The sequence below is a fragment of the Pseudorca crassidens genome, chromosome 16 (genome assembly GCF_039906515.1).
Source record: "Pseudorca crassidens isolate mPseCra1 chromosome 16, mPseCra1.hap1, whole genome shotgun sequence".
NCBI lineage: Eukaryota > Metazoa > Chordata > Mammalia > Artiodactyla > Delphinidae > Pseudorca > Pseudorca crassidens.
Window position 1 is genome coordinate 46,235,624 of NC_090311.1, and position 25,758 is coordinate 46,261,381.

Consider the following 25,758-nt stretch of genomic DNA (forward strand, 5'->3'; position numbering starts at 1 on the left):
GGCTCCAGTTGTGGACGTGAAGCTATCTGTACAGGATTTTGAGCCGAAGAGGAAGGAGCTACTGTCTTTGCAGTTTGGTGCCACCTGGTGGCAGTTTCTGGCTCCGGCTTAAATCACTGGGGGCGACTCTGGGTTGGGGGGCTCCGTGGGACCTCAGGATAACAGCAGCAATCTCAGAAGTTGCATCGTCGGTTGGTAACACTTTGCCAGCCCAGTCTGAGGAAATTGGGCTGGGAGAACTGGGGACACAGAGAGCCCTCCCCCATCCCCTTTTCTGCTCCCCAAGATCGGGTTGCCTAGGGTTTTCCCTTCCTGCCTTCCTCCCACTCCCTCTGCTCTCCTGTTAATCCGGGCTTCCGTTTTCATGTAGTCTAAAGTCCTGACCTGTGAACCAGGGTGTATGGCCACTCTGTAGGGGTGTAAGCAGAGTGCCCCATCTGCTGGTGGCAGCCCCTGGTGGTGCAGGAGCTGAGTGGGTTCAGGGAATCCTGAGGACCCCTGCTAGATGTCTCTGCCTTAGGGAGAAATCAGCCAGTGGCCTATAGCGTATTGACGCCCCTGGTGTTTGGCCTCCTGACTATCTTCTTCCTCAGCCTAGGAAAGAAAGCCCTGATCTCATGCCTGTCCCAGGACCTGCCTCCGCCGCCTTCCAGTCCCCACCCCAGTGTCCTTTGGCTTCAGGTTTCCTGATGGTGACCTCTCTCCCCAGGCAGCCTCGCAAGGGTGTGTTTGGGGGATCAGGGGCTTCCATCCAGACCTTTGTCCCGTGGTCTGTGAGTTCTCGCCGGCAGTATCTGACTTTCTGGACTGTCCCTGAGACCCTGATTGGCTCCAATGTTGCCACCCGCGACTAAAGGGGGCTGACGCAGGCCTGTGGGATTTGTGTTACTGATGTGGTTTTCATTTGGGGGTTATGCCCACTGACGTCTACTACCCATGCAGGCTGGTCCCCTTGTTAAAGGATGGAGAGCTGAAGGTTGCTCAAAGTGGAAGGGAAGCCAAAAAGAAAAATTTGCACGTGGGTATGGGCTTTCACAGAATTGGGAAGAAGTACCAATGACTCTCGGGAATCTTCAGTATGCTTACTGTTTGATCAATGAGAGAATACCGAAAAGTTATCTTAAGAGAATAACAACGGCTGTATGAATGTTCCACAACAGTCCCCCAAATGAAACAGCACCGTGACAGATACTGACAGCTGTCTCCCAATAGCCACTCTCCTTTCTCCAATGATAACAGACCCTGTGATATTTATCTGGGCACACGGATGCCTCCCTAACAGCTGGGTGGAGCCACAGTCTTGGCCAAGGGTATGAGAGCAGAGGTAACATGTGCACCTTCCAGATGCTGGAAGGGCGATGCCCTCCAGTGAAGGGTGTGCCACCCACGCTCCTTCTCTACTCTCCCTGGTGGCTGTAAGGCAGACATGGAGAGGGGTCCTCTTGGGCCATGTGGACAGGGATGGTGGAGAAAGCAGGGCCGCCATACCAGAGTGGACATCCTCACAAGAGGGAAACGAACTGTCTTCTTTAAGCCACTGTTATGTGTCTCTATCACAGCAACTGAACATATACCCTAACTATGTGTAGAACCACTAAGAATATTGTGGAAGAACATTTAATGACATAGAAAGGCATTCACAATATATTGTTAAGTGAGTAAGAAACTACAAAACCAGGTAGTGTTATGATCCCACTTTTTTCTTTAAAAAGTATGCATAAAATAAATTCATGCAAAATATCTGTAAGCTCTATAATGAAATGTTAATAATGGTTCTCTTAGGTTGTGAGATTGTGCATGTTTTTAATTTCATTGCTCTATGTGCTTTTTAGAAATATCTTAACATTTAATCCATTGATTGATTTATTTTTCCTTTAGACAACTTTTTCTGAGGAGCAGAAAAAAAAGGAACGTCAGCCATAAACCTACCACTTAAAAAAAATCTATCCAGGGTTTGTAAGTTCAGATGCCTTCAGATGTCAGATAGAAATCATCATTGTGTGAAGTGCCCAGTGTTACAAGGGGGCAGGATATGGACCTTGATCAGTTGTGTTCCATACAATCGTTTTCACATTTTAAAGAAAATAAAACAAAGCCAATATCAATTCGGATTGAACAAAAAAATTTTCACCGCAATAGCCAGGTGGCCACCCCTTCAGAAAGTAAAAAATGGGGGTCTCCTCCTCTTCCCCCATTCTTCACTTGTGCCTCCCCACATCCAAACACTATTTCTTGGTTAAAAGGGTGAAGGTGGTGAGAGGTCAGAGCCCACACAGACACTCTTGGGAGAGTTACAGCAGAGAGGGAAGGAGATAGGCATCCCTTGGATAGGACAGAATTTAGCATAGGGAGAGGGACAGAGAGAGAAAGGAGAGAATGCGAAAGTGGAAGGGCTATTACCCATTCCCCACCCTCACCCCTCTTTAGTTTTATGAAAGGGAGCTCACGCAGGCTAACCTCCACCACCACATCTACAGAGCCTTTTACCATTTCATAAAGTACTTCTGAGATGGGAATCATTTCTCTGTTGCAGATGGGAGAGATGATGTTCAAAAAGCTAAGAGGACCCAGGAGCTGGAAAGGGGCACCAGGGATCTCGGACATGAAACACCATGTACGTTCTATATTGCAGGCTGTGGAGTGGGCAGAGAAAAGGCTCTAGAATGGTTTGTGAGTAGAGTCAGGCAAAACAGCCCAGGAGAGTGCTTTCATCCTGTAAGATTGTGGACGGAGTGTCTGATCTGCTTGTGACCATCTTGGAGGTGAGTGCTTGTACTGGTCTAAGGCCCTCAGCAACATTTAGTAAGAGATTCAGGAGAGAGGAGTTGGTTGATTGGCCCTTGATTCATGTACTTATTTTTGTCCTGACTTGTCCCAGGGAGCATCGAAGGACACGGCCCAGCACTTGAAGGGAGAGGTGTTGATCGCCAAATGCTCTGTTCATGTCTATGTCCTCTTGGACTTGAGCCCTAGATCTCGTTTTATTCTTACGCTTTCTTTCTTGCATGTCTATTAGGTGCCAGGCATTGGGCTAAGGGCTTAAGAATATCATGATGAACCCACTCTGACCTGTTCTCTAACTTCGTGGCGTTTAGTCTACTTGGGGAGATAATGTTAGTAAAAAAAAAAAAAAAATCACACAAACGATATTAAAAGGTTTAAGCACAGTGAAAGAAAAGACATCTCTTTTCTCTTGCCCACAGCATAAGGCTGCCACAAACACGGTTCTCTGTGAGCATCTGTTGGAGGAGTGAGAGGTGAAGGAGAAGAGGAATGGCATCAGGATGCCATTGCATCAGTATGCCATGGCATACAGGATGGCATCAGGGAAGCTCTGATGGGGCCCTCCACCTCCCCGGCGAAGCTGAGGCCTCATCCATCCCTGCTTCAGCTGTCCTCCTGCAGCAGCTGGGCTCAGTCTCTCTGGCTGGGATTCTGGGCCACACGGCTGCGGGACTGGGGGGCAGCCTTGGGCAGCAGGGGTCCTCTCCAGGGGTACAGCCTGTCGCTGGAGGCTGGGCTTTAGCAAGCTCTGCTATAATGGTTATGAGAGGCTTTCCTGACACACCTACCTTCTCTATCCCTGGATCTTGTGTACAAGTGCATCCCCTGAATGCACCTGGCATGAAACTGGTACTCCACAGCTATTTGGGGAATGAATGAAGAAGCGGATGGATAGACAGGTACATGGAAGCGGATGGATAGACAGGTACATGGAGGATGCCCCCAGTTGTATCAATAGTCAAGCTGAGCCTTGCCCATCACCAGGCTGGCCTGTGGGGCACTGTGGGCTGCTTGGTGACTGGACTGAGAGGTGGGAATTGCCTGCACCAGCCTTGCTCAGACACCAGTCAACGTCATTCAATAAATATTTATGTTGGGATTTAAATGTGCTCTGAGTCTGCCTTTGAGTGAGGCTGAGGCCAGCAGGAGGGAAGGGAGGCAATAGGACCGTACCCTTGGAGTGTGCTGAGAATTTCTGCTGCATATACACATGGTCTCTCCATGCTGGGCAAGGCCATGGTGAACTGAGTCACGAAGGGAGAACCAGACGATGTGAGCAGAGCTGTGGACTGGGTGTGGGGCTGGGGGCAGCATCCTGGAGAAGGAGGGGAGGGTGCAACCATGGACACGAGTGGGCTGATCAGAGGGAACAGGAGGTTCCTAAAGATCCCGGTTGGGAAGGGCGTCACAGAGAAGTCACAGTTATAGAGTGCCTACGCTGCGTGTGTGTGTGCGTGTGTGTGTGCGTGCGTGTGTGTGTGTGTGCGAGAGAGAGGGAAAGAGAGAGAGAGAGAATAAGGCACTGATGTCCTGATGGCTGGCCAGATACTGAAAGGCAGGCATTGTCAATCCTGCTTTGCAGACAAGGAAAGGGGGGTTTAAGAAGCCAATGTTAACCCCAAGTCTGCTTGATTGCAAACCTCCCTCCCTCCCACCGTAGATGTTTACAGAATTCAAGTCTATTAAAAATTAGGAGGCTTTCCTTGCGCTCACTAATGTTCACGTTGTAAACCTATTTCATTTCTTTAATAGTCACTTCAATTAAATTCTGCACATTTATTAAATATTTAGCATGGGCAAACGACTGTGTGTTTTGTTTCAGGAGAAACACGTCTCATTACAGAGGGCACAGCCAAGAGCACTGGGCTTGGGGCTGGGGGCTGGATTCCAGTCTTGCTTCTGTTGATAACCAGTTCCTCCAGTTGCCATCTCCTCACTCCTCCTCTTAACATTCTGCGCCTCTGCTATTTTATTCTTACGGACAACTCTTTTACACCAAAGAGCTGACCTTGAAAGTTATTTGTCCTAAAGGTTTACTGGTGAGATAATTTAGGTCTGGAGACAGATCTTTCTTCTATTTTTGGCTGGATCCTATTTGAGATTTCCTGGGATTGGCTTCTCTTTCTTATCGGCAACTTATTATGACGTCTTTAATAATAGCCGGCTGGAATGAACAACTAAATGTTCCTAAAATGGTTTCGCTCCAAGTCAGTGACTCCAGGAAACCCCGCAGGGTAGTCCTGGATGTTGGGATCTTAGAAACAGAATCCTGCGGGTGCACCTGTAGGATATATCCCAGACTGTGGTCCAGCTCCCTGAGATTTTTCACTGTAGCTGAAACTGGAAAGCAGGAGGCTGAAGGCTGTTGTTGAGCCTTGTCGAGTCTCTTGGATTCTGGTGTGATGGCCTGAACACTGGGGACCGAGGGGAGACTGGGTCCGTGGCCTCTGGGGAGAGAGGCCGCTTCTCCATTTGAAGCCGCATAAGGATGCAGGAGTATGGGAGCCCCTCCTTCAGCTGGGGGTGGGATGTATTCTGAGAGCTGCCCTTCCAAAGAGCTCTCTAGGACAGAGGAGGGAAGACCCAGTGAATCCAGTGCCAAACTGGCCAGATGGTGTCAGTTTCCCTTCTCCCTGCCACCCCATCTCATTTCCTAGCTAGAATCTCTAGTGGCTGGCTCCCGAGGCCAAGAAATCAGCTCTGTATCTCCTGTGCCTAGCACAGAGCAGGTGCTAGGTAAGTGTTTATAGAAGTGGACTGAACTAGACTCTGAAACTCCAGGGGCTGTGGACTTAGTTTCCCTTAATACAGCCCTTTCCCATCCTAACATTTGATAAGAAGGCATTATCAGTTGGGAAATTATGCTAGACTCACACAGAATTTATGTCAGGGGTAGGAAAGTCAGACGTCTGCAGGAACCAAGTGTGTCACACAGATGTGAGAGGTGACCTGGAGGAAAGGAGTGCAGAATAGTGGGGCCTATGGCTAAGTAGAGTTGACATGCCCAGTCTAAAGGCACTCAATTTGAATTTTTAAAAAACTTCTGTTGGCCAAATAAAATACCCCTGATACAGCTTAAAGGCCCTTGGTTTAGGTTTTCTAGTCAAATACTTGTATGCTGTGTAAAACTCAACAAACCAAGCAATGAAGCATGAAGAGAAAAATGTAAGGAAACAAGGATGGCAGACTGGCAAACGAGTAGGAGGGAGAGCCACAGAGGAGCTCTCCCCATGGTGGTACTGTTTTGGCCCAAGGTGGGCTCATCTTGGAGACAGCCAGCAGAGGCAGATGCCATCTTGTAAGTACCCAAAGCAGCTCAGGGTAGCATCTCTCCAGGAATGTGGCCCCCTAGTGGGCCATAGTAGTGACAAGATAATAATAACAATAATGGTAGGAGAACAGTTGTAGCTAATGACTGGTTGTTAGGTGCTGGGCATTGTTTTCAGTTCCCCACCTCCCCCTTAATTAAAAGAAAATAGACTATTATTTTTCAGAGCAGTTTTTGATGCACAGTCTCCCCATTACCAACATCCCCCATCAGATGTTACAGTCAATGAATCTACATTGACACATCCTAGTCAGCCGGAGCCCAGAGTCTACATCAGGGTTCATCCTTGGTGTTGTACCGTCTATGGATTTTAACAAAATTATAATGAACATGTATCCACCACTGTAACATACAGAATGTTTTCTCTGCCCTAAACCCTCTAGCACTGTTTTTAATCTGCCCACCAGCACTTGATGTAAGCATTTTTGTTTTGTTTTGTTTGTTTGTTTGTTTGTTTTTGCGGTACGCGGGCCTCTCACTGTTGTGGCCTCTCCCGCTGCGGAGCACAGGCTCCGGATGCGCAGGCTCAGCGGCCATGGCTCACGGGCCCAGCCGCTCCGCGGCATGTGGGATCTTCCCGGACCGGGGCACGAACCCGTGTCCCCTGCATCGGCAGGCGGACTCTCAACCACTGCGCCCCCAGGGAAGCCCCGATGTAAGCATTTTAATCCCCCCTTCACAGAGAAAGTCACGGGGGTCCTGAAGGAGTACGTGACCTGCTCATGAGGGCTGGAGCCTGCTTGCGTGAAGGCAAGTATGCGCAGACTCTTCAGGAAGTGGGCCTGCCTCAGGTGTAATGCTTTCTTACCTAGTGAAGGTTAGGCAGACTGGAGCCAGCTTTGAGATTCCCTGAGAGCCACGTGAGAATACACTTTGTCCTGTGGCCACTGCAGGTGAGATTATTAGAAGTTGGCTTGTATTTAAGTAGCTGCTATTACTTTTACATGACAGTAAAACTAATGAATGATAGGAAATTTCCAAGATAAAATGCATATTTATCCCTTGCTATATATATATATATTTTTTTTCTTCTGTTCATAGTCCCCTGTTCATCTGGAATTTCAATTGGCTGCTTTTTTTTCCCCTCACATATTCCATTGTGTTTAGCAATTGCAAACTTTCTTGGCAATTTCCAAAACTACAAAATGACAATAGATTTGCAGACAAATAGAGGATGTGTGTGGTCCACACTGAACATGCACATGCTGCACCTTCTGTCTTGGGAGAGCTGTGTGGCCGCTGAGTGTTACACCAGAGAGGCTTTGTAAAATTTAATAACGAAACAATATTACAAAACAACCAGACACTTTAAAAACACATAATAGGGGGCTTCCCTGGTGGCGCAGTGGTTGAGAGTCCGCCTGCCGATGCAGGGGACGCGGGTTCGTGCCCCGGTCCGGGAAGATCCCACATGCCGCGGGGCGGCTGGGCCCGTGAGCCATGGCCGCTTAGCCTGCGCGTCCGGAGCCAGTGCTCTGCAACGGGAGAGGCCATAGCAGTGAGAGGCCCGCGTACCGCAAAAAAAAAAAAAACCAAAAAAACCACACATAATTAGGAATTCAGTGTGTTTTTTTTCTCCCTGAAAATGTAAGTATTTTATCTGCTTTAGCCCTTTGTTATGGTTTTAAACTGTATTTACTAAAACTGTTTCTGCTAAAGAAAGTTTTAAAAGGGAGGTTGGAAAAAATCTCTTCTGAGCACAGTTGAGATGTCAAATCCAACATATGTTCATGCATTCAGGCTCAGAAGATGTTGACAGCGGTGTTTCCAAATGTTTCTCCGTTTTCCTAAAACAGAGCAAATGGTAGGAAATAAATACCATGTGTGGTGTTTGAGACACTGACCTGGAGCCTCAGCTCCCTACATTTTCTAAGGATTTGGGATTCTTTTCAGGAATCAATTAAAAGTAACTCATAATTCAACTGAAAGACAATTTAGGGCTTCCAGGTATAGGTGCTCCGATTTCCAGCATTTTCTTGCTGCTCTCAGTGTTTTTGAGATAACAGTTCTCCCTTCATAGAACAAGCTTCAGATTAGAAAAATCAAACACCCATTAGAGAAAGCAGATTTACTCTCATTAATTGATACAGAGATGGAAAGCTACCATCACCCAGATGGGAGTCCAGTGCATCCCCTGCAGACATTCTCAGGGGCCAGAGCCTGGGTCAGCAGCAGCGCACTTGGCCCAAGCCGGAGCTGTCTGTCTAAGAGCGGAGGCTTGGGTTTTCAGGGGTAGGGATGCGCTGCACGGGGGAGCCTCTCTGCAACCTCCGCACACAAATATTAGGGTGTGTGTTACTCTTTTCCCACTTGGTTTTATTATTTTTTTAAAAGTGAACAACCTTGAAAGTTGAACTCCCCATTCTGTTCCAGCTTCTCTGCTCTGCTGGACAGGAGGTAACGTAGCATGCCTGTTTAGTAACCAGAAAGTGATTGTTAGAGGGAATGGAGACTGTGGCTGCTGTGCATGAAATACGGAGAGAAGGAGCCTTTGAGGGCCAACCACAGAATTGTCTCCTTCCAGAGGCTGGAAGCAGCAACCCAGATGGGGGTAGGGAGGGCAGTGGTGTGAGAATCTGTTGAGATATGACCCGTGGTTTTAACTTTAAATAAGCATTTCCGTCCTAATAGAAGCCCCCTCTAATGTCTCCTGCAGCTTTGATTTTGGAACACGTCACATTCCTCATTAAAGCAATCACTGTTAAAACATAAAGCAACACAGGATTTATTTCTTCATTAAACTGATGATCCGTATATGAAGCCAATTAACATTATGAGTCTGGTGAACATCAAGTGTAAAGAGGTTAGAGAAAATTAAAAGCAGTCACCTTGGTCTTTAGATAAAGAAAGTACACTTTTAGGTTGTAAATTATCAGAGTGTCCAAGCAGGACAGATCGGTGAATTTGGTTAATTGGAAAATACATTTTATTGCACAAGAATTAAGGAAAAACAACATTTTCGTTGCCAACGAACGCTCTTTTTTAGAGGGGAGGGAGACGGTAGCGAATACATACACGTTAGCCGCCTCTCTCCGGCCCCGAGTGTCAGAGACAATCCGAGGAAAAAAAGGGGCCAGCGTTGTCATCAAAGTTTGCTGTAGCCTTTCCTCTCTGCGATTGCTTGGTTTGTTGTTAATTCACTGTTTTGCCAACAGGAACGAGCCCGGCCTCCCTGCTGGGGGAGAGGAACTTCGGGGGAGACGAGGCCGAGGGTCCCGCTGGCTCTGAGCCCCGCGCCAGGTGGGTGTTTTGCGGGAGCCTGACTAAGTGTCCCATCAGGGAGACAACCAGGCTCGCGTCGGTGACGCTGGGAAAGCCGGGACCAGGCGCCGACCGGCCGCGGGAAGATTCCCGGCCGTAGCCGCGGAGCAGGAGCGGGGCGTGGGTCTGCGGAGCCGAGAGTTTGGTCCCTGCTGCGAGCACTGAGCGCGCGTCCCAACTTGCTCAGGTTTGGACCAGGAGAGGATTGGGATCGGGCCCCCAACACCCAGAATCCGGCGGGGCGCGTCCGGCCGCGGCGCAGCGCAAGGCCACAGAGCGGCCCTTGTGACTGGTCTCTTCCCTCTGCAGCCCAGGAGGAACAGGTGCCGCTGTCCAGGGTCCTGACTGACCGGGAGGCTCTGGGAGCGCGCTGCCCGCCGACCCAGAACAAGCCTGTCCAGCCCCGGGGACATGTCTGGGCCTTGCCAAGAAACTGCTTCAACGGATGTCAGGGATACGGAGCTGAAACTGGGGTTTGGACCTCATTGGTTTCTGGGGCCAACGCGGCGCTGGGCGCCTGGTGCCTTGAGTTCCCGTACAGATACTCAGGTGCTCCCTGGAGCATCTTGGCCAGGCCCGCCCGGATGTCTTCCTCACCCCGCTTCACAGGCACTAGGCTCCGGAGCGCGCGGGGCTTTTGCAGGAGAGGGGACGCCGCCTAGGGCAGGTGGGAGTTTGAGGGGGCTTTTGGCAAACCCAAGCGCGCAAGGGGAGACTCGGGCTCTTGAAAAGAGATCCAGAGAGCAAGGGTGCTCTGAGGGAGACAGGGAGAGAGAGCGCGCCGAGCTTCCTGGCCTGGGTTGAAATAGGGTCGGTTCTCAGGGCTCCATCCCTTTCCGGATGAAGTGGAAATGGCCCGCCGGCCCTGCCTGTTACCGCGCCCGCCGCCCAGACCAGCATGCGTGCTCCCCGCCGGCGGGTCACCTGGACTCGCGGAGTCGGTGGCCCTGGCGGAGCTGGCGCAGCGGGATCTTTCCGCTCTGAACCCAGCCGGCGTTTCCAGCGGTTCCTTCCGCGTGACTGGGTCGACTTTCCGCGCCTGGGCGGGCTGAGCCCAGGAGGGGCCGCTGAAGTGCATCGGCCCCGACTTGCCTCTGCAGGAGCCGTGCTGCATCTTCCTCCTGGCGGTTTTCGGAGGGGCGTCCACGGGCCGGTCAGGGCCCCAGTAATCTGCCCTCCAGCTCCATGCGCCTCTTTCGGGGCGGGTGTCCACGTGTGGCCCTGCCAGGCCTTTTGTTTCCAACTCAATGTATCTTTAAGGTCAAGGCTGGATCCCAGGCGGTGCAGGGACCCGACCCACCGCCTCTCCAGGGCTCCTGAACGCAGCATTAGAATGTTTATAAAATATTCAATTTATGTAGTCTGTCCAAGAAGCCATCGTCCCAAAATAAAATCAGCAGTCTAGACGGAACACAGACACCAGAACTTATCAACAGTTGTCTGACTTGCATCTTCTGATGCATCTTGAGTGGGTCATAATACCAACTTTATTTTCAGTGGTGCATAAATTAATTACACGCATTTAATAACCAAAATATCATTATATTCCCCCTTTAATATCATAAAGGCTTTCCGCCAGGGAAGCACTTAATAGTTCAGGGGGCCGTAACGGGCTATTATCCTGGTGTAATGCTATTACAGAACCAATTATGTGCCATTAGACTTGCTTTTTTTGCAGTTTATGTGATTTGATCCAATCCCGCACCCCTGACTTGAAAATTTCAGCCCGGTACTTTAGAGTTTAATTTTCACCCAGGCAGAGGGAAGGGCGGTCTCTCCGCTGAGCTTCTGCCTCGGATGCATTTTAAAAGTAATTGCGAAGGGTCCCACCGCATATCATTTGCATGGAGAAGCGAACATAAATTCTGGGACCCCTTGCTGAGAACAAAATCAAACTTTCCTTTTGTACGGTCACTTGGAAAGGGAAGCCGTGTGCAAAGAGTCCCCCCAAAACCCATCCGGTGGCGACAATTATCAGCGCTTTGTCATCTGCAGACCAGGAGTCACCAGGCCTGACAAGGGGAGCTTAAAACCAAGCTCTCCCCGAGAAAGAAGGTTTGAGTCAGAGGGAACTTGGGGTGGGGGTGGGGTGGAGTGTTCAGAAAATAATGCTTTTTGGTGGATGGTGGTAGTGGTGATTGTTTCAACCTTCTTTTAAAAGAAAAGAGGAAAAACATTCCTGATGTTTGCTGAGAAATGACGGATTTTTTTTTTTTTTTTTTTTTTTTTTACACCACGTGGGCCATTTGTAAGGCCCAGTAGACCTATCCAAGTTACTCGCTGTAGACAGCGCTGGAAATAATCAGATTAAGGCCAATTACGCGTGAGATTATAAAGGCGAGTGCTGAGCGGCGGCGCGCGCTGTAGACAGATAGCAAGACATCTGGCCACTTCCCGAGTCACTTTTCTGGTCCTGCGGGCGCCAGCCGCGCGGAGCCCCGCCCGTATCCAGTCGAGCCCGGCGAGCGGACCAGAGGCGGTCACGCTCCGGCCTTCCTCGCCCGCCGCCCGCCGAGGTACGCGCGGCTCCCGACCCACACACCGAGCCCTGCGCGCCTGGCCTTGGGGCTCGGCCGCCTTCCTGGTGGGGGCTGCCTTTCGCGCAGATGGCCTGGCGCGCTCGCCGGACTCGGCTGCGTTGTCCTGGGTGCAGGGATTGTGGCGGGGACCCCTGAGAGCCGGGAACCAGACTGCGTGGGCTTGGTGTTGGGGCCGAGGTGGGGGGACGTCTGTCCGGGTGGTGGACCCGAACGGAAGGGCTGTCCCACGGGGTCTCCGGCTTGCGACGGCGCTGCCACCTCCCCTCCAGTACCCAGAGTGGGCTGAAGGCATTGGGAGGGGGTTTTCCATGAAAGGAGCGCCCGGGGCACTCCAGGGCCGGGCGGGGGCGAAGGCAGAGGGAGACTCAGGCTCTGTCGCTGTTTGCTTTGCAGCCAGGCCAGATCTACGCGTGCCTTGTCGGTCCCGCAGTCACCCTCCCGAGTCCTGGCCGTCAGGTCGAGCCGGCCGTCGGCGATGTTTTATTTCCACTGTCCGCCACAGCTAGAGGGTGAGTAAGCGCCGAGCCAGGAGCTGCTCCAAAAGGCCGGCGCCGGCCAGAAAGGGCCATAGCGGCAGCTGGGGCTGGTTGGTGGTTGGGTCCCTGCTCAGCGAGGGGCGCAGCCGCCGGAGGTGGGTAGAGGCGCCTTTGGCCCTCTCCCCACATCCGGCTCCAGCCTTCCACCCCATTGCCACCTGCCTCCTACCTCCCCTCACCCCCCCACCGGGCCTGGGCGGGTTGGCCCCCGGGCTATGAGCGCTGCCAGGACCGGCGGATCCTCCCAGCACAGATGCTGGTGTCACGCCTCTAATCTGGGCTCCCCTGCCCAGGGGGCCGCATCAATCTTTCACGGTGTTTTGCAAACATCCTGATAAGCCGTGGTGGACTAGGTGACCCGCAGGGTCCTGGGCCGGACGTGAGCAGGACCCCCCGCTGCCAGGCTGCTCTCACTCCCTGCCCAAGGCCATCTTGCTTGGCCAGGCCAATGTGGCCCTCAGGAGCAGGGTGGCCCTGCTCACCACTGCCAGAAGTGCCCTGGCATGGCTGCTCCTCTGTGACTCACTGGGTTTCTGACCTCAGACGCTAACCACTTCCCACTCCCAGGGCCAGCCCATGACCAGGGTTTGGGTCTTTGAGGGTCTCCGGTTCTTAGAAGAAATTTCGCTTCAGGATCCTTGGTGTGGTCTCTGCACTGGGCTGTTAGGCGGGGGTAGGTTGGTGAGAAGGAAATAGCTTGGATTCCTGGTCTTGGGGGCTCCCCGGGGGTGGGCCGTCCATACAAGAAGGGGATTTCTATGCACCAGGCAAATGCAAAGCCACACGCTCTGGCCCTTTAACAGCGCCTTCCTCAGACCAGTAGTCTGAGCCATGGGCTGCTAGGACTTCTACAACTGGGAGCAGAACCAGGACTTGGCTTTGGCAACCTACTCCTTTGGGGGTGGGGGTGGGCAGTGAGTGAATTTTGGAGGGGAAGAAATCGAGAAAGGCACGGGGCAGGGCAAAAGGTGTGAGACACTGGGGGGACCTGAAACATCAGAGCATGCTCCTTCACCTTGCCCCGGTTACCTTGAGCAGTAGCCGGCCTCAGCTGGCCAGCGTACACAGGGATTTCAGAAAGTTTGTTTTGTTTTTCCCATGGAAGCTTTTAAAAGTTCAGTAGCATTTTCTAAAGGAGGCTAATGAACACCAGGGTTCAAGCCCTGCCAGCCCGATCCGCATTCCTAAGAAGGGAAGGCCAGACACTTGGCTGCATTTCACCTCCTTTTACTTCCAGTGACCCATGCAGATGGGCTTTATCAAGGTCTGAGAGGTTCACCCCCTGACACCTAGGACTGCGGGGAGATCCTCTGCTTGTGCAGTGGACACGCCTTTTCTGCATCCCTGAACCTCAGGTTTGGACTGATGGATACTCGGCAGCCCACCCTTCCAGTTAAAGTGGGAAGGTTGAGGTGTGGGCGTTTAGCAGAGGGTGGGCTGCCTGGGTGACTGAAGGGGAAAGCCCAGTCTGCAGAGTGGGTTGCAGAAGTCACCTGGGGAGAGCCCTGGCCAGCCTGTCGTGGCCCCAGCACACAGAGCTGCTTGCTGTCCTCAGCTCAGCTTAGCTCACCTTTCCTTCCCACACCTGGGGCACATCCCGCCTCAACGCTTATTCTGATTGCTGTGACCAGAAGAAAAGGAGATGGGTCTTTAAGAACTTTTTTATTCCTCTGCAGATGTGTTTCAAAGGCAGTTTTACAGAAACGGGTGTTTTATTTTAGTTTAGTATTGCTGTGGGGGGAGGTGGCCTGCTGACGATGGAAAGGCTGAGGACAGTTCCTTGGAATCTGACTTCTCATTATTGCCTATCATCTTTTTAATTGTAATTTTTTATTAATCTAGAGAGGCATATAAGAGAAAGCAAAGCATGGCTCATGATCTCCCTTCTCAGATAATTTTGCTGATATTAAACTAGAAAGTATTACATCTACCTGCTTAGGAAATTCAAATAGAACAGAAACTTACACACTGAAAAGTGAAATCCTCCTTCTCTACCTCTTTTTCTAAAGATACTCCCTATTGTCGGTTTCTTGTGATTCCTTCAAGAAAAACACGCTCTCGCCTGCGTTTACCCTCATTTATGTATTTTTCCTTTATATGTTATGCCTTATTTGTGCTGAGATCATACTGGCACATCATTCAGGAGTTGCCTTTTTTCACTTTATAATACAGATTTTGGCGATTTTTCCGTGTCAATGTATGCAGATCTACTGGCTTCTTTTATTATTTTTTAAATTTATTTTTAAAATAAATTTATTTACTTATTTGTTTTTATTTTTGGCTTTGTTGGGTCTTCGTTGCTGTGCGTGGGCTTTCTCTAGTTGTGGTGAGTGGGGGCTACTCTTCGTTGTGGTGCGCGGACTTCTCCTTGTGGTGGCTTCTTTTGTTGCGGAGCCTGGTGCACGGGCTCAGTAGTTGTGACACGTGGGCTTAGTTGCTCCACGGCATGTGGGATCTTCCCGGGCCAGGGATCGAACCCATGTCCCCTGCACTGGCAGGCAGATTCTTTTTCTTTCTTTCTTTTCTTTTTTTATAAATTTATTTATTTATTTTTTTGGCTGTGTTGGGTCTTCATTTCTGTGCGAGGGCTTTCTCTAGTTGCGGCGAGCAGGGGCCACTCTTCATCGCAGTGCGTGGGCCTCTCACTGTCGCGGCCTCTCTTGTTGCGGAGCACAGGCTCCAGACGCGCAGGCTCAGTAGCTGTGGCTCGTGGGCCCAGTTGCTCCGCGGCATGTGAGATCTTCCTAGACCAGGGCTCGAACCCGTATCCCCTGCATTGGCAGGCAGATGCTCAACCACTGCGCCACCAGGGAAGCCTGACTGGCTTCTTTTAAATAGCTGTGTAGTATTCCATTATATATTGTTCAGAAGGTGCCTACAATTGTGCACTTAGGTTGTTTCCTTTTTTTTTTTCCTGTTACCATGTTACCAGGAACAATATTCTCGCTCCATTTTGGCACACTTTTAAAGTATATTCATAGACTACATACCTGTATGTGCACTTAACATTTTTGATGGATATTGTCAAATTACCCTCTAATAAGGCTGCACAAATTCATGCTCCTACAAATGGTGAATAGTGTGTACAATTCATTATGCTTTTAACTGTACTGGGTATAATTGTGCAGCTTATTGTTTTGGCAAAATGTTTTGTCTAATTATTGCAAGGTTTAACATTTTCATAACATTATCAACCATTCTATTTATTCTTAAGTAAGAAGCCTGTTCTCATCATTTCCTCTTTTCTATTAGGTTGTCAATCGTTGTTCTTATTAATTTGATGAACTGTCAGCTTTTTTTAGGATCCAGTTTGACATGCAGTGTTTCACTTAAAGATACTATATGTACACTTTGTGAAACAATTTGGGACAAGCAGGTAGAAGTTTGTGAGGCTGATTGTGATTTGAGGGCCTCAGAGCTCACATTTCATCCTCACCAGTCAAGTGCTTTGTTTTAAAAGGAAACTGTTTGGTTTCCCGCAAAATAATGGAAATAAGACCACTTTGACGCTGTCCCTTTGAAGTTCCCAATGAGCTGGAGAGAAATATTTGTAACTAGGATTTTGAGGAAGAAAGCAATTTGGATGGGATGGTGGAGGGAGAAGTTTTCACCAGAGAGTGGAGGTCTTGTGACCAAGGATGTGCACTGGGGAGTTGAATAATAAGTAGGAGGGACTCCGTTTAGCAGATAGAATTTTAAAAAGCCGAAGGACCTTGCTTCTTTGGGACTGAGGTCCTTCGGAGGGATGGTGCCTGGGCAGTGTCACTAGCCAGCTCCTAATGGCGAACATGCAATGATTCTGAGACCGGAGCCCATGGCAGGTACAGCGTTCACTGGCTAATGGGAACTTGCTCATTTGTTTTCCTAAGAAGCCAAGTAAATGGTGGACTGTCAAGTCAATGGTGTACGTTTGGAAAACGACCTGAATGCACATTTGGGGCCAAACTCTGCTGTGGCTTAATCCGAGCTTTGGAGGCTGGAAGGGAGGACTGTGGATGCCTTTCTTTTCACAGAAGTGGGAGTAGTGGGTCCTTTATGAGCCTGGCCAGAGGCTCCTGTTTAAGTCTGCTTGGAATTCAGGACAGTCGCTATTGGTGCAGACTTCTTATTAATTGACATCTATACAACAGATCCACTAGAGTGCTGATGAGCTGTGACCAACAGTATTAATATTCATTTATAAACTTCCTACCTCCTCGTGTCCTGAAGTTCTAGGAGAAAAGTGCTGGGAAAAGCTCTTGGTGATTTCATTCCTCCCCTAGCCCCAGCCTTTAATTCTTATTGCTGTAGAAACAAGGGAAAGTAAAATAACAAGTGAGCAAAAGGGAAACGTAGAGGCTTTTATTAAAGGGTCAGAGGTAGAAGGGATGAGCTGAAGGCACATTGGACAGAGGTGCAGGCAGCTGGGAGCCAGAGGGCCGATGAAGGCTCCGTCTCAAGTTAGTGACCCTTCCTGGCTCAGAGTCTAGAATTTCACAAGTGGACTTGGCTGTCTAGGGGAGTAAGGTCTCCACTCACCCTATGAAATAGGCATAGTTAGGCCTAAAGTCAGAGATTACTGGGAGAGAGAGAAAGCATGAGAGAGTGAAAAAGAGGGAGCCTTAATTACAGGAGCAGAGAAAGATGCTTTAGGACAGACAGGGCTCCGTCTGTGTGGGATGCGTCACTGAGTGAGTGTGCGTGGCAGGGGCTCAGTGTGAAGACTGGGGCGCCCTGTGCTCAGGCTGATCCAGTTTGCTCCCTGCAGGCACTGCACCCTTTGGCAACCACTCTGCAGGAGATTTCGATGATGGGTTTCTGCGGAGAAAACAGCGCCGGAACCGGACCACGTTCACTCTTCAGCAGGTAATGATGTTCCCCTTCTGAGAGCCATCCACTTCCTGCCTCCAAATTAATCAGAGTTTGAGCAGCTCTTCTTTGTCTTTTAAAATAAAGCCAACTGATCATGTTAACTGGATCTTTCTGTTTTCTTGAACAATTCATGTGTCAAGGAATCTGTCTGGGGAGAGGGCAGAGGACTGTGACGTTATGATCCCAGATAGTCAGTGAAGAGGCAATGATGACGGCGCCCTTTTGTCTCAAGTTGATAGTTTGGGGAACATTTCCACATCAGCAATACAGCAACATCATTTCAACTTGGAAATAACCTTCTGAGGAAGGCAGGTCAGGTGTTCTCATCCCCAGTAGATAAATGAGAAAACCGGGGCCCAAGAGGTTGACTGATTTGTAGAAGGTATTGTCATCCATAAGTGGAAGGGCTACAACTGGAACCTTGATATTGTCTTTCCAGGGCCGCGGCTCCTTCCCTTAGATCCGTTTGTCTCCCAGAGCACACTGGAGCAGAAACCCTAGGCAGTTTCTGTGGGACTGACCCAGCGAGGGCTTCTGCAAGTTGATTCTGTTCTTCCAAGCTCTATAGTGAAAACTGCGTGGGTTGCACTTTAAATGTAAATGCATTCAGATGTTTGCGCCTCTCTTATTTCCACCTCTTGGGGTAGCACTGAGGTTGTTAGTAAGTCTTAGCTCCCAAGTCTTCCGCGGTTGAAATTTTAATTCTGTGGGATCTTTCCAAAGAGCATTTTTCTCCCTCTCTTCCCCTACTTGATCTGTGAAACTACTTCCTCACCACACATAGCAAATTTGAAATATGCATCTGCTTCCTCTCACCTAGCCACATCCTCTCACCAGTAAATATTTTTTTTTTCCTTTTACCAGCTGGAAGCTCTGGAGGCAGTTTTTGCCCAAACACACTACCCTGATGTCTTCACCAGAGAAGAGCTAGCCATGAAAATCAACCTCACAGAAGCCAGAGTGCAGGTAAACCTTCTTTTTAATTATTTAACTCTCTGATATTAAAACTGGCAAACTTTTTTTTTTTTTTTGACATCATGACTGCAGAGTGCACATTTGGCCAAAGAAAGCAAATGAAGACTATCTGTCATTTTCATGATGCACTTTAATAACATCAACATAATGTGGAATATTAGATTAGGTTGATTAATCGGTCATTCATAATTAACTAGTGATAATGTTCTACACTAATTTGTCCGCGTCTCTAAGGTACTAAATTACATCAATGCACATCCATTTCCTTGCTTTGGGAAAAAAAAAAAAAAAAAAGAGCTGAGATGCTATTCTCAAAGCAGCTCTGACCACTCTGGGGTAAGGCCGGTCAATGGCAGAGAATTGTGTTTTCGTATGGGAACAGAGTAGGATCTGCTTTCCAGAAATTGCATCATGTCCAACTTTTCCCCAGCACGCGGACCCTTTCAGCGAAGTGGTCCGAAGAACATGGGCAATTTAAAAATCTTTAAACGGCAGCAGCAAAAGGGCTGCCTCAGAGCCGAGCGTGGCCCGTGGTGACTGTCTCTAAGCAGGATTTCTTTTTAGAAGCTACACGGTGATTACGTTTAAGTGCACAAACCCGTCGAGCCCAGCAGATGTGCCCGAACGCAGGAGGAACAGATTCGCAGCAGCGCCTCTCCGGGCGAGCTATTCTTTGAGCACAATTATATATTCATTTTATTTATGGGGTTTCCTCCATGCTGTTTCTGTTCTTTTTTATGTAGGGGCTTGGGGTTAAGACTATGCAAAGATCTAATTGTAGGAAATATAATAGTTTGCTTTCGGTTCCCCTGGGTCATGTTAGTATCTCTTAAAAACCTATGGCTGAAGAGAGATAATGGAATTCTGAACAGTAAATTGGGGGTTGTAAACAAATTATTTCCCCTATAATCAGATTATGTGATCCTGATTATTAAATCTGAACATGAATCATTGGTCATATGCGGGCAAATTAAACTGATTATTATTTGGAAATGAAAATCTCCTTTGGCCAGGACGCCGTTCATCCTTTCTTTTTTTAATGCCAGCTTGCCAATAGCTGCGTAAAGACTGAACTGCAAATTGAGATAAATGGCACAATTACTGAGCATTCAGAAGTGGAAGATCATAACTTCTCCCTGAAAGGTGCAAGGGTGAGATAGGGGTGGTGACAATTAAAGCTGGGACTTGTTGTTCGGGCTATTGTTGGCTATTATGCAAACAGACAATGGCTGTGAAGCATTTGTTTAGTGAGACTCCATGTGGGGACATGGCTTTGGTGGCGGGAAGGGAGATGTGTTTACATTTATACCCCTTGCTCATTCAAATATGATTAATGTTCTATAAAGCAGAGTCTTAAATCGAAGCTGATGTTGTCAAACAATAACTAAATAGGGAAATAAACGACTCCATCATGCTCTTGCCTCAGAAGCAGGCGAACTGTCAGTGCAAAGTCATTAAAATATGATAATGAAAAATAGCTCAATTAAATGTTGTTATAGCTGTGACCTTCATTCAATTAAGATGCCAGAAAGTGTCTGCATTTTGCTTTGCATTTAACTGCCCTAAATTTAGAATATAGATAAAATCATTATTCAGTGGTTGCTGATATGTGCAATTAAAAAACCAACTAGATTAAAAAGAAAGAAAGAAACCCAGTTAAAGGAGAATGAAAATTCGGAGGTGGGGTGAGCCTGGAGACCGAGGCTCTCTCCTGGGCCAATCTGCTGACAGGCAAGGAGGAGAGGATGCCCAGGGGAATAGGAGGGAGGTCTAGACAAGCCCTTTTTTTTTTTTAAAGCCAGGAATTATCTTCTAGGAGAGAGGGGGAAGAGGTTTAGCTGCACTGAGTAAAGAGCAGCAGGACTTCACTGACCTCTGGGAACACCTTGGGCCCAGGCTGCCTGACTGCCCTGAGGCTGTCCTGCAAATGCGATCTTGGTCTCTAAGGCTTAAAGAATTCCACACCCGCCTCTAAGAAGGCACTCAGAGCAGGTGAATCACAAGCTGCCTCCCAACCTGAGGATGGTGGAGATAATAACACTAGCTAATGTTCACCGAGGGATTGATTGCTGCGTGCCACGCACTGTGCTTAGTATTTTGCATGCATCTCCATTAAATTTCCTAATGATGCTTGGGGGTGGCTGTTATTATTACTCTCAGACAATTTGGATTATGGTACCCAGCCAAGCCACTGGGCTTCAAATTGTAGATCTGCCACTTAGCACTTGGATGACCTCAGGCAAGTTAATTAAACTGTCTGTGCTTAGTTTTCTCATCTGTAAAGTGGGGGTAGTAGGACTACCTGCCTTAAAGGATTGCAGTGGATTCTAAACCAGATTCTCCGGGGTCCAGAATTCTCAACCAGGACTGACTCCAGAGTCAGTGTTTCTAGTGGATGCACTGGGCTGATGGTCATGAACTTGCCGTGATGCGTCAGTGTTAAATCACACGTATGAGGCCAGACACACTCCGGCCAAACCTGCTGGATGAGAGAATGAGTATTTTTTGATGAGGAAACCCCAGGGCAGTATTTTACAAACTGCTTTGATGACGAATCCCCCGTCTCCCCGTGGGAAACACATTTCACATCAGATAAGTGTACTTGCATACCCTGAGTATTTCCACAAGATAGTACTTTGACCCTTGCTGTGGGCAGTGCATTCGGATACTTTCTATGATTTCACACTCATTAAAAAATGCCTGTCACACCTTCCGCTCTGGTTTTCTGACCCACCCATGAGTCTGAAGCTGCAATTCGGAGGGCACTGCATTGCTAGATCTTTAGAGAGAGGAGGCTGTGCTCCCGCACGCCTACTGCAGGGGAGCCGGGGGCACGGGGACCAGGCACCTGGGTTTAGGTTCTGGTTGCCTCCTTCTGTCTGATTTTCTGCCTCTGTTGGGTGTGTACTTCCTTCGGGGACTCAGGTTTGGTTCCAGAACCGAAGAGCTAAATGGAGGAAAACGGAGAGAGGGGCCTCGGACCAGGAGCCAGGAGCCAAGGAGCCCATGGCAGAGGTGACGCCACCGCCTGTGAGGAATATCAACTCCCCGCCCCCTGGGGACCAGGCCCGGAGCAAGAAGGAGGTCCTGGAGGCCCAGCAGAGGTGAGGCTGGCTGAACCCAGGGCCTGGAGGGCTGGCGGGCACCCGGGATTGGGAACTCAGTGTGTCATTTTCCTTCACTGCCAGCCTGGGGCGAACTGTCGGTCCCACAGGGCCTTTCTTCCCCTCCTGCTTGCCGGGGACCCTCCTGAATACAGCCACGTACGCCCAGGCCCTGTCACACGTTGCTTCCCTGAAAGGTGAGTTTGGGCTCTGCTGCCTGCTGGTGCGGGGCGGGGGCTCTGCCTGCCTGCAGCGCCTCCACGGGGATCATGGAGATGGTTTGCCTCTTCTGTTTGCTTGGGCGGGCCCATCCTTGCACCTGGGGCTGGTGTAGCTCCTTTTCTCCTTCTGTCTATCACAGCCAGGGTCATGAACGGCATCTGTTTCCACACGTGCTATCTTGTTTGCTTTCTACATGGCCTGAGAATGAGGGTGAACGTCATCTCACTGCACCAGCTGCGGAATTGGTTGAGAGAGGGCTGTTTCAGAAGGGCCATTGCATGTTCACAGACTGCTGCCTCCTGTCGGTACCAGTTTTAGGTGCTAGCTTGCAGCTCGTGGGTGAGGCCTGCGATGGACCGTTGTCCCAGCTCGTGAGGACCCTCCCCATACGTGCAGCCTCCCCACCTGCCTTCCCTGGGGCCTCCTGATGTCAGGGGTTAGGATTTGTGGTTTTCTAAGATTTGCTGTCTTCTCAAAGGCTGTGGTTGTCTGAAGGATGGAAACCATTTGGGGCATTTTTGTCAGGCCCAGAGAGAAGGACTCTGGTGGGGCTGTCCTTTGGGGGTTTCTGGGTCAACCCTACTGGATGAATGGGTCCATCCAGTGTCTTTCAATTCTTGGCCCCAAACTCACTCTTCCTGTGAGGAGACCAAGCAGCTGTGCTGGCCAGGAGCAGGGCTGGGCCCCAGAGTTCATCTGGGACAGTGAGTGTTAGTGTTGGGGTTTGTCCGTCACAGCGGGTCTGGGAGGTGGGGGTGCAGGTGCGGGCTGTAGGCTTATTCCCCATAATAGGCAGTGGGAGAGGCCCCCCTAGGATGTTTCCTGTGTGCTCTGTTTTTGGGTCTGGGGTCTCCTGCCCTCGAGAGGTTCCCCCTCCTGCAGGTTGGTCTCGCACGTGCGTGTGCACACGGGCGCGCGCACACACACACGCACACATGCACACGCACACTGGCGATCTGCATTGCAAATGTAGTTTCTGGAGCCTGAATAAGGGCATGATGGAGCCTCTCTAGGGAATCTCTGAAGGGAGAGAAGGGTGTTCTACGCACAGGGAACAACACGTGCAGAGTGCCAGGCGCAGGGAGAAGAACCAGGCTTGTCTCTGGAATGGCTGGTATGTTGGGTGCCCACAGGAGAGTGCCCAGAGGTCAGGTGGAGGGGCCAGAGCTTGCAGGCCTTGGATGCCGCACTCCTGCATTTGGAGTTTCCACTGTAGGAGGAGGGACCCTGAGGCCTGGAGCCACTTCTGAGTGGTCCAGGCAGCTGGGCAAGTCGCCGTGCTCAGATGGCCGGCATGGGTTGATGGGGTTCAGCTCCATCCAGCTCTGCACCCCGTGCCCTGATAGTGCTCCCTTCAGCTCCAGGGTCTGTGTGCTCCAGGGGCCAAGTAGAGCCCCTTGCCACAGAGTGGCCTTGGGGCGTATTCACAGACACAATAGGCTGAGGGGGCACTGTGAAGATGGGGTCCCAATTGGAAGGGGCTTCCAGAAGGAGATTACCACTGGGACTTGGGTATCATTCAAGGAGCTGCTCTGGGCAGAAGAGCAATCCTGTGTCCATCTATGAAATCCTCTCTGCTTCGGTGAGGCCCAGCTCAGTTCCTGAGAGTAACCGTCTCTTTTATCAATGTTCTCTGCTTGCCCCACTCCAGCCTCACGAGTTGAAGGTGAATCCCACGTCTCTTCGCTGGGGCAGTTGGGAGGGGTCTGGGGCAGAGCCCAGGCCCTGGTGGAGGCCTGAGGTGTCTGAACGAGTGGAGAGAGGGCCTGGCTGCTGGCAGGGAGGGTGGGAGTGCCTGCCTGCCACTGCGAGGCTGAAGGCACTGATAAGAGGGAGACAGAGGACAGAGCAGAAGGAAGAAGGGCTGGTGGGAGGGGCAGGTAAATCTGTCATTCTCCTCTTCTTCCTTTACTCGTATGTACTCCCCCAACCCCAGCACTTCCCTTGGGGCCTGACCTGTGCCTGCTTCGCTGGAAACAGACTTTCCTCTGATGGAGGGATGGGGCGTTGGGGTGTCAGGATCCGGCAGAAGTGCTGGAAATCACAGTGTGCTCACCAAGCCAGGGCACAGCTTGCACATCCCCACTGGAAGGTCTTCCTGGCTACGATCAGGGACACGAGGTGTGCTGGGGCAGGTGACACACTCGGATAGTTCCAGAGCCGGGCAGGCGATGAGCGAAGCGAGTGTGTGTGGGCTTTGTCTTTGCTCCCCCAGATACGCAGCCGTCTTGGTCTATACGTCATTCTCCCACTTGTGAGAAAGGGGTGGGGAAAAGGCACGTTTCTCTACGTCAGAAGCAGTTATGCGAGGAGCACGCTAAGGGGCTCCCTGAGATTCGGCAGAGGCGGGCTGGGGAGCATTTGCCCACTCCAGGGTCAACTACTGCTCACGTCAGCCGATGGTGGCCAAGTGGGTCTGTGGACCCCACATTGCCAGAACTATTGAAATTTCAGGAGAAGCTGGAAATCTGGATTTTTATTTGAAATAGTCCCATCTTTTGGCTCTTTTGACGCGCAGGCTCAGCGGCCATGGCTCACGGGCCCAGCCACTCCGCGGCATGTGGGATCTTCCCGGACCGGGGCACGAACCTGCATCCCCGGCATCGGCAGGCGGACTCTCAACCACTGCGCCACCAGGGAAGCCCAAAATAGTCCCATCTTTTAAATGCGACCTCCAAGTCTTTGGGCCAAATGAGCGCATCATTGGTCAGACCAGCCTGCGGACTGCCTTTCTGTGGGGGGTGCTTCTCCTCCACCCCTCCCATCTCTGCTTTCTGTGTTCTTCTCGCTGCATTCGTAGCTCCTCTTCAGGCCTCCCCCGGCAAAGTTCCCCTCCTGTAGCTCATCCTGACCCCTTTACCCACCAAGGCCCTTGCTATCTGGCCTCTCTGAGCAGCTGGCTTTTTAGTCTCTGGCAAGCTAAGTGGTGTTGGAAAAGGAGGGAAATGAGTGATTATTGAAAACCTTTTCTGTCCTCTGTCCGGTGGTCTCACGTGTGGTCCCGTTTATTTCTCACGGTAGAGGAGAGTAGTAAACGATGTATCAGGGAGGCTCCAGAGCTGCACAGGAGGTCAGCGGAGCTGGGATGGCTCTGCGATAACAGCTGGCGTTGGTTGGGGTATCTTTGCATTCTAAGAGCTCCTGACCCTGTGAGGTGGCAGCACAGCCTCGCTCCAGTCCAGGTGGGCTCGGCCGTCCTTGGAGATGCGCTTGGGGGACCTGCCTCTGCCTCAGAACCTGCGGTAACAAGCGTGTACCTGCAAGTCAGGTTCCGGGTGCCCCGGGAGTCAACTCTCGATTGTTTTCCGGAACATTTGTTAAGTGGTTTGAGGCCTACATCTTGCAGACTCTTGCAGCCTACGTCTTCTTCTCCGAGGGTTCCCCAGCTACAGAAGTTAAGTGCATGGCCCAGTTTAGGCCCAAGAGAGGAGCAATCCCAATTTTCTAGGCCTGGCTCAGTGCCCGGACCTCTGGGCTGTTACCTGGCCTCCCTTTCCTGAGTTCACCCCCAGAGGTGGCTGGGCGACCAGGTGCTGGCAGAGCTGGTGGCCTGAGCTCTGCTTCCAGGGGCCTCTGGCCAACCAGGGGGCCCCCTCAGCAAGCTGTGAGGAGTTTCACGCACGTGTGTGCTAGAAGGCACACACCTGGGCTTCCGTACCCATCCGTCTTTTTACAAACGAGAAGCTGAGGTTCCCGGAGGGAAAGCCACTTGCTCACAGGTCACTCATATCGGCGAGGTCTCCCCTTTGAGATCTAGGCTGATCTCCACAGGATCCTGGTGTGCTATTTCCTCCGGCCATGATTTATTCATTCATTCCTCTGGGTGGGCACCTGTTGCTAGGGGCTTTTGACCCCCACCCTGCTTCTGCCTGGCAAGTGAGGACAGCTGGCGGTCCACTGGGCATGAGCCCTGGGGGAAGAATCTGGACTCACCCAGAGCCCAGAACCATTGTGAGCTGAGCGCCGCAGCCCCTTCCAGCCCAGAGATCCCAGCCCACTTCTCCGGGCCTGAGGCAACTTGAAATCATCAAGAAAGAATCAAAGTGAATTTCAGCTTCTGGACTCAAACCAGTGTTCAGGTTTCCTTCCCCAGGCTTTGTGGTCCTAGTGGGGTCCTATGGTCCTGGACTAAAGACAGCAGGTGTCCTGGAGAGGCC

At 50.6% G+C, this 25,758-nt stretch overlaps 1 protein-coding gene across 1 annotated transcript in view; it reads left to right on the plus strand.

Annotated features, from left to right (window-relative positions):
- Positions 1–12,388: 12,388 nt before the first annotated feature.
- Positions 12,389–25,758, plus strand: part of DRGX (dorsal root ganglia homeobox) — a 30,705-nt gene continuing 17,335 nt past the window's right edge. The window contains exons 1-5 of the mRNA XM_067708905.1: positions 12,389–12,422; positions 17,197–17,294; positions 18,165–18,266; positions 21,201–21,379; positions 21,464–21,576. Coding sequence (XP_067565006.1) covers positions 12,389–12,422; positions 17,197–17,294; positions 18,165–18,266; positions 21,201–21,379; positions 21,464–21,576 — 526 coding nt within the window. The remainder of the gene's footprint in view (positions 12,423–17,196; positions 17,295–18,164; positions 18,267–21,200; positions 21,380–21,463; positions 21,577–25,758) is intronic.